General features: G+C 44.7%; 1 protein-coding gene across 1 annotated transcript in view; it reads right to left on the reverse strand.

The window, feature by feature from the left end:
- Positions 1–9,200, reverse strand: part of ank3b (ankyrin 3b) — a gene marked incomplete at its 3' end in the record, with an annotated part of 393,887 nt that overhangs the window by 33,459 nt on the left and 351,228 nt on the right. Inside the window, 2 exon segments of the mRNA XM_084323081.1 lie at positions 5,268–5,445; positions 5,705–6,431. Of these exon segments, the coding sequence (XP_084179207.1) occupies positions 5,268–5,445; positions 5,705–6,431 (905 nt within the window).

Consider the following 9,200-nt stretch of genomic DNA (forward strand, 5'->3'; position numbering starts at 1 on the left):
TGTGTGTGTGTGTGTAATAGGGCTGCAACGATTAGTCGACATAATCGACGACGTCGATTATAAAAAATCGTTGACGAGAAATTGTTGCGTCGATTAGTCATAAAAAAAAAAAAAAAAAAAAAACGTTATTTAATTTTTTTTTTGTTTTTTTTTTTTTTTTCACTACCTATCTTTGTGAGAGTGGCTTCTCAGGGTTCCAGACAACATCATAACATGATGATCCCATAGCAAATTTTGGACATTGAAAACATTGTTCCCCTGCAGGAGATGATGATCAGACTAGACACACAATACATTACACACGCACTCCTCTCACTCACACACAGCGATCAGAGTAAGACACACACACATACACACTCCTCTCACTCACACACAGCGATCAGAGTAAGACACACACACATTCACATTCCTCTCTCTCACACACAGCGATCAGAGTAAGACACACACATACACACTCCTCTCACTCACACACAGCGATCAGAGTAAGACACACACACATTCACACTCCTCTCTCTCACACACAGCGATCAGAGTAAGACACACACACATTCACACTCCTCTCTCTCTCACACAGCGATCAGAGTAAGACACACACACATTCACACTCCTCTCACTCACACACAGCGATCAGAGTAAGACACACACACATTCACACTCCTCTCACTCACACACAGCGATCAGAGTAAGACACACACACATACACAAATTACACAGTACACACCTCTCACTCACACAGCGACCAGAGTAAGACACACACACAAATTACACAGTACACACACTCCTCTCACTCACACAGCGATCAGAGTAAGACACACACACATACACACACGGACTCCTCTCACACACAGCAAACAAAAGACCTAAAAGGCTGTCTGATCTGACTCATCCCCCTCTCCCCTTACAGCTGTTGCTATGTTCCCCGGGTTCTATGTTCCCCGCTTTGATTGATTGATTGATTGAACGTTTTAGATAGGGCTGACCTTCGATTTTTTTTGGCAAGCTTCGAATAAAAAAAAAACAATTCTTTTATATATAATTTTTTATTTTTTTTTTATGTTGTGGGACTTGTACAGTACTTTGGTAAACTTTGTTGTTTTTAAATGTGCTCTATAAATAAAGTGGATTGGATTAATGAATTAAGTAGCCCCTTTAGTGACTGTGACGCAGCCAACACGGCTGTGTGATTTAATTCAAGGTGGATCGCTGTTGTCGTTTGAACAACTTCAGATTTCATGGGAACTACCAATCCCCCAAATCAAGAATGTTTAAGATGAATGAAGTAAGATTTTGATTATTTGAAATATGCACAGAATTATGTCAGTCTACAAGGTCCGGCAATGTAGACCTTGTAGACTCCACTACAGACCAATTATCAGTGAATGTTCATGCATTTTTAAGAAGGGCTACTTCCACAAAAAAACAAAGAACTCACCAAAAACATCCCAGTAGCACCTTATCTAAATGTTCTATTTCATATATGGAGATTCATATTTATTTATGTATTGCATGCATTTCTACATTTTATTTTCTATTTTGTTTATTCATCCCAGTATCTTTCTTTCTTATGCCTTACAAGTTCTGTACGACAGGTCATCAGGAAGGATACAACTCTATCAGCTGAGTAACAATATTCATCAAAGTGTTGCGTGTTACAGTGTAGGTTAGTTTATTAGGACAAGTGCATGACAGTAAGGTTAGTTAGGGTTAGATTTTTCTTATTTTATTTTTTTTATTTTATTTCAGATAATGGTTGAAGAAGTGCGTCTTTAGTCGACGGCAAAAGATTGGACGGGATTTGGCTGTCCTAACTGGGGTGGGTAGTTCATTCCACCATTGTGGGGCAAGGACTGAGAATAGGCGTGTAGGTGGTGTATATGTGTTTGAGGATGATATCCTTCAAACAGGCAATAGTGATGATATAATTTGGGCAGTGCTGAGCTGGGTTACTTTCCTCCAGTGTATTTGTCCCCCGGCCCCATGCACACACACACACACACACACACACACACACACACCGAAGTAAAAACTCAGATTTTTTTTTAATGTTCGAAGCTTGTGCCATCGAACGAAGCTTCGAAGCTTCGAAGTATTTAAGACAGCCCTAATTTTAGACCACCAGCCCTGATTCCAAACTCTAACCTTAACCAGCTACGCATGCTCTGGGCTGTGCGTAGACATACGCACAAAGTCAAGTTCACGTTCAAATTGATAAATCCCACACTTTGCTTAGAAATTGTTGTACGCACGGGTTAAGCACATATCTGTGCGTACGCAACGTTGATGAATGAGGGCCCAGGTCTATTATGGGATAGAGAGGCTCAGCTGGCTTTATATTCCAGGGCCCTCATTTATCAATAATGCTTAGAAAGTGTTCTATTTTCGTTCTTAAGCACAGAATTTAGAATGTCTCTACGCACAGAAAAATCTGGATTTATCAACCGTGCGTGCACAGGTCGTATGCACACTCTGTGTTGATAAATACCATTTGTTCTTACCGTCAATGCTCGTGCATGATTATCCATATATGGTCATGAAACACCCCCATGGAATGTAGAATAATGGACTAAGCGGACTTGAAACTTCACTGAGAGCGAGTCCTCCGTGATCAATCTTGCTGTCAGTGAAGTTTCAACTGAGGTCATCTATTCTAACCAACACATTGAAGCTAGAAAGCATTTCGTTGTGACCAATCTTATTTGGAAACATGACACACAGAATAATAGTATTTAGCGTTTTATTTTAAACAATATTTAATCGTATGATTATAGATATTTTTAGAGAATAAATAAATCCAATGAAGGTGTCAAGTTCACAGACAACTCCGCTGAGGAGGAGGGAGCGTGTAGACTATCTTCGGTGCGCCGGGAGCCAATGATGTTGACTGACCCAGTCCTGCTACAGAACCAGCACATTGACAGAAATAAATGACAAGCTGACCCGACATTAAGCACTGTAATGACTGAAATGAAATCAATTTCAGCATGCCAACTCTGCGCTCTAAAATGCCTATTGTGCGCTCGTGAGCCCGTGGTTTTGGTCAGAGTCATTATGGCTTCAGTGGATAACCCTGATCTGCATTTAAGTGATGTTTTAGATACCCCAGTAATAACATTACAATTGAATTAAATACAATTAGGCCTGAATGAGTCGTGTTCCTCCCAGCCACCGGCAACGACATTATCAGCCAAAATGCGCATCGCAGATTATCTGTACATTGACCGAGTGGAATCCCGTTCACATTACTGGATTTGTTTATTGATGGAGCTTTGAAAGCTACATGGGTACAGTCTATTGCTCCGATGATGTTGGATAACCTGGCGTAAAATCCTCTCTTGGCCTCCTGTTATTGATATATGGATATTGTATGTAGTTGGGGGGGGGGGGGGGGGGGGGGGTTGGGGAAATTACGACATCGACATCCAACACTGCGTTTTGCTCCACGCTCCAATTTGGGTCTCAAATTGCGGTACAAATCAAGGAGAATGTGTCTCGGGTAGCGGACTATACTTAAAGGCCAACTTGCATGTTGTATTTTTGTTCAATAAACAATGTGGACTAGGCCAACGGTGACTTTCATGAAGAAGGAAAAAGAATTATTGAAATTGACCCAGTTTTAGCGTTTTTATCAAACATTTTGTCTGCCCAACACAATCACCACGCACGTGGATATTTTAATCAATGGTTCATAACGTGCGCGTGTAATCGAAATGATGTCGTCACAACAGGTGCAGGGCGCCAGGGGGCTCTGAGAGTCACACACAGCTAGTGGCAGGCACTGCAGGCAGAGAGCCTTGCTACTACTAGCCGAATGAAAATGTATCTGTTTCACCTAACAACACTATTGCTCCGTGATCATAGCCATCCATCTCTAAAGCTAACCACTATTTGTAAAAGCCACAACCACGTTACCATATTTGTAATAATGTAAATCATTGTGTCGTTGTACATATTGTGTATACACCGTTAGAAGCTAACATAGCTTAGCTTGGTAGCTATTGTGCTAACAACATATCCCGACGTCCGGCTCGCTGGCCGGCATGAACGCCCGACCCAAAATGGTTCTCTCCTCTCTGTACACCCCCGTCCCCACGGGTACCCTGCCGGGGAGCCCATGGACGCGACAACGGCGGCAGCCGTAGGGTGCTCGAGCCCGTAACGCTAGTGGTACACGATAGCTATGAGCTAACTAACGCTACAGGCTCAAACACCCTACGGCCGCCGCTGTTGTCGCGTCCACAAGCTCCCCGGCAGGACACCCGCGAGGACGGGGGCACACAAAGAGAAGAGAACCACCCCAAATCGGGCACTCATGCCGGCCAACAAGCCGGACGCCGCGGCACGTTGTTAGCACAATAGTAGCCCACTGTGATGCACCGAGTGGGCCACCATTGATCAACATGCAGCGACGTGTAGCTTGCATGATGCGTGTGCAGTGCTTTGCCACACAGGTCTGAGAAGAGGACCTGCACATGATTTTACTCGTTCCCCAAACTCCTCTACATGCCCCGATCTAAAATGGTTCACGACAGTAGACATAATGCTAACGTTAGCCAGCGCCATATATCCAGTAGTACTATGACCCGGACGGGCATAAGGCATACGTTTCCTGAAGTGACGTCACGGCCGTGCTAGCGTCTGATAAGCTTTTAGATTTGCTCGTGCATGTTATTCGTGCGTGGACCTTTTTAACCATTTCTGAGTGAAATTTCCGGCGTCAAATGGAAAAAAATAAATAATTAAATTAGATACCAATGATGTAAACTACCCATAATTGCAGAGTAGGGTTTAACCTGCAAGTTGGGCTTTAATATTATTATGTTCTCTCTCTGCAAATAGACTGCCCTATATCTCTGAAAACATCTGAGCGCACACCGCGAGAAGTATTCCTATAATAACGCTATGAACGAGGCTGAATTCATTCGGAAATACCTATTCCAAATGCTATTTAGGGTTTGACAATAATTACACTAATGTCGCTATTTTACAATGAACTATAGTGAATTACGGGTCATACAGAACACGTCATTGTTGAAACTAATGCATGAAACTAATGAAAGCATAATGCCGCAGTCTTCATATTCTACCGCTAAGCGCCAGGTACGCATGGTCAGAGCTGTGCGTATATATATACGCACAAAGTCAAGCACACGTTCAAATTGATAAATCCCACACTTTGCTTAGAAATGATCGTACGCACGGGTTACGCACATATCTGTGCATACGCACCATTGATAAATGAGGGCCCAGATCTTTATACTGATCCTCACCTGGTCCGCATCTCCTCTCTTCTCCTCCTCCTCCTCCTGTCTTCCGCTGGCTCCTGCTGTGCTGTTGTCCTCTGGAGATCCCTTCTTCCTCTCGTCTGCCCTCTTCCCTTCTTTCCTGTCGTCCTCCGCTGCTGCATTCATACTGTGTCTGTGGGAGGATTCCACCTTCTCAGCAAGGCTGTCAGGACGGACAGAGACACATATCACTGATATATATATATATGTGTGTGTGTCCAGTTTTACTATGGAAGTCAATGGAGAAACGTTTTACAATAGATAGATAGATAGATAGATAGATAGATAGATAGATAGATAGATAGATAGATAGATAGATAGATAGATAGATAGATAGATAGATAGATAGATAGATAGATAGATAGATAGATAGATAGATAGATAGATAGATAGATAGATAGATAGATAGATATTAGTCATACCAGTCCTCAGGTGGAGCCGGTCCCTCGGGGGCGGGGCTATAGGGCATTGTGGGTGTGTCCATCTCTCCGCTGGCCGTCTCACTGGGCCACCCTGCAACACAACAAGCTTCTCTGTCTGCCTGCTGTATCTGGCTCAGAATGGCTCCCAACCTCTCCTCCGTCATCTCCTCCTCGTCCTCCCAGCCTCCTCCCTCTTGCCTGATGGCCTCCAGTAAACTCTGCAACCTCTCCTGGGTCATCTCCTCCTCCTCCTCCTCCTCCTCCTCCTCCTCCTCTTTCACTCTTTTCTCTGTCCCAGTGACGGGGGTGATAAGCTGGTTCTCTCCCTCTCCTTCTACACCTCCCTCCCCTGCCTCCATCTCACTCTCTAAACCGTCATCTCCCCTCTTTCCTGCCTCTCCTCCTCCTCCTCCTCCTCCTCTCCTCTTGTTCCCCGGTGTGTCGTACGAGGCCACAGGCTCGCGGCTCAGCGGCACGTCTTCCTCACGCACGCCGACAGAGGCGTCCTCCTCCACCACCACTCTGGGCCCCGGGGCCTCCGCCGTCACAGGGTTGTCGCTGGACGTGGTGGCGCTAGTGGTCTGGGTGAGGGAGAGGTCACTGGGACGGGCGAGCGGGTGGCAAGCGTCACCCTCCTCGCTAAAGAAGTCATCTGAACGCAGCGGGGTGGGAGGCTCGTAGCTCAGCTCTGTAGGGGTCTGAAGCTCCAGGTCTATACTGTCATAGCCTGGAGGGGGAGGGTTGGTTGAGAACATGAGAGAGAACCAGATGGAGGAGAAGGGAGAGGGGGATGGATGGAGGGAGGTATAGGGAGAAGAGGGAGGGAGGGGTGGATGGAGGGAGATAGAGAGAAAAGGGAGGGATGGAGAGGAAGAAAGGTTGGGGGTGAGATGAGAGGTGACACCTGACTATACACATCAAAACAATGGCTCCTAGCGATGGTTCAAAGGTCACACACAGACCCCAGCTCCAGCCCGACCCCCGAACCCTGCGGCCGATTCGCAGGGAATAAACCTGTGGTGTTCTGGTTACTCTAACCTGTTCTGGTTACTCTAACCTGTGGTGTTCTGGTTACTCTAACCTGTTCTGGTTACTCTAACCTGTTGTGTTCTGGTTACTCTAACCCAGCGCTTCTCAAACTACGGGTTGCGACCCAAAGTGGAGTCGTGGGTAGGTGACAGTGGGGTCACGCATTGGCAAGTAAAACGTTTATAAATAAATAAATCACTTTTTTCTTCTGGCAACATATTTTGGCTAAATATGCCTCGTTTTATAAATGTGTATTGATAATATAGTTCTGTAATAAAATGTTCTAATAAATATCCAATATCAAGTTCAACAACGTGTGCTTTTATTTTGATATTCCTTAATTCCACGTTGAAACTATGCGATACATTAAGTGTTGGGTTGCCAAAAAAATCCTAAATAAAATGGGGTAGTGGTATAAAAAAGTTTGAGAACCCCTGCTCTAACCTATGGTGTTCGGGGGTCGCTAACCACCAGAGCTCCCAGTGAAAGCGTGACTTGGGAACCAAGGCTGTTGAAAACACACACATGACCAGAGCAGAAGGAGATGGAAACAGGAGAAATGGAAACAGTAAACGTCTGAACATTAAGAGGACAAACTTCTCTCTAGTGGTTTGGAGGAAAAACACAGTAACGACGCGTTGTCAGTGTCAGTGAAATCAACTATGAATAGGCATGTATCTCCGCCTAGCACGCTCCCCAGGTTCACAACGCTGCAGCACTTGAGCCCTCTGTTATTTCAGAGTGGGTCTGTCTATCTGGGCTACAATAACTAATCATTAGGCGTGATGAGGCCTACGTGTAATGAAGGCATTTTTCTGACTTTGTCCTTTGTAACATAACTAAAAGTAAATGATATATAATAGAATGTTCGATTTTTACAACTCCCAATTAAAGCCCCAATTTTTTTTGGACCATGTCATTGTGGGGTAACATACATTCTTTCAAGAGTTTGACCTGTTTAGGTTTTGAAGTGTGCACTTAGGCACCCCCCCAACCGACCAGTAGGGGTTGTGTCCATAGGACCGTCGAAAGCTGGAAGTACTGCTACCGGGAATTGAACCAGGGTCTCTGTGGTGGTAGGTGAATGCTTTTACCTCGACACTACCCAGATGCCCCCATATGATGACTTTCAAATGGTATGCAGACTCCACCGCCCTGGCCCACTACAGGCATACTCTGGCATGCTAATGGGGCTCTACCGGTCTAGCGGTAGGAGGCCAAAGCCTGTCTAACCCTAACTCTGTCTCAATGTTCCAAAATGTTTGACTAGACAGTATATCTATATAATCAAAGCCAGAGTATATTCAGGTAGGTTAGTTGTGTTGGTTAGTGAGAGGCGGAGCAGAGCAGAGCAGCCAATCAGAAACTAGGTATAAATCTGCGGAACGGAGAGATCACGAAGGAGAGATGGAGGGATACTGGGAGGGAGAGGAGAAGGAGGAGATGAAGATGAGGGAGAGGGAGGAGGGAATAAGTGTATTGGAAAGAGGGAGAAGGAAGAAGAGAGGAATTGCAATGGAGAAGTGGAGGAGAGGAAAGAGGGTGATGTGGTCAGGTCACATTTATGTTTGCGAGTGGTAGCCAATCACCATCCTTGCCCAGTTTTTGAACTATAGAGGCCTTGTACAGAATGTTTAGAATGACCGTTTGTCCTCCATGTTGGAAGAAACAATGGCTGCTATATGTTCACATTATGAGAAATATATCACCAAAAGTCTTATGATTTAGTGTCTTATTACTGGATCTTTTAAACAAGTCAGTGGAACAGTAATATTGTGCTTTCACAGGGTTTTACCTACTCTGATTACAGGCAGCCATGTTGGAAGAAAGAGAACTACACACACATTCCTTGAAAGGCCTCTATTATTGTATCCTGATACAGCCGTCTCTGTAGTCTGCCAAGTGTAAGCCAGGGAATGCAAGCAAGATAACTCTCTGATGTCATCGCCATCTTGCTTTTTGCTCGTTCTTCTCATGGTATATTGCAGAATTTAACCTAAGTTAACTTCCAACCGACTACTAACCAGCGAAAAGTAAATACATTTTGTACATTTAGTGTATTATGACTTTTTTTGTTACACAAAACACGGCCACATTACTTGTCAATTTGTATTATTCTTCACTACTGTTAAGATTAAATGTACTTGCATCTTTTCACACTAGTTTTGCTTGATTATTGTTGAAGTCCTGTGGTCAAACTCACATTTAATATGATCTGTCTCAATATAGCGGTAGAGTGCAGAGGAGGAGGTTCTCTAGGAGAGGCCAGGTATGAGCAGGGAGGAGGATGAGGAGGAGGAGGAGGAGGAGGAGGAGGAGGAGGAGGAGGAGGAGGAGGAGGAGGAGGAGGAGGAGGAGGAGGAGGAGCTGAAGAGCAGTGCTGAGGCAGGGAGGCTGAGAGTGCCTGATTGGTTTAATAAGCCTCATTCATGAAGCTCTTGAACATGGAGAGATGAAAGCAGCACTT

The sequence above is a fragment of the Notolepis coatsorum genome, assembly GCF_963971535.1.
Source record: "Notolepis coatsorum genome assembly, chromosome: 10".
NCBI lineage: Eukaryota > Metazoa > Chordata > Actinopteri > Aulopiformes > Paralepididae > Notolepis > Notolepis coatsorum.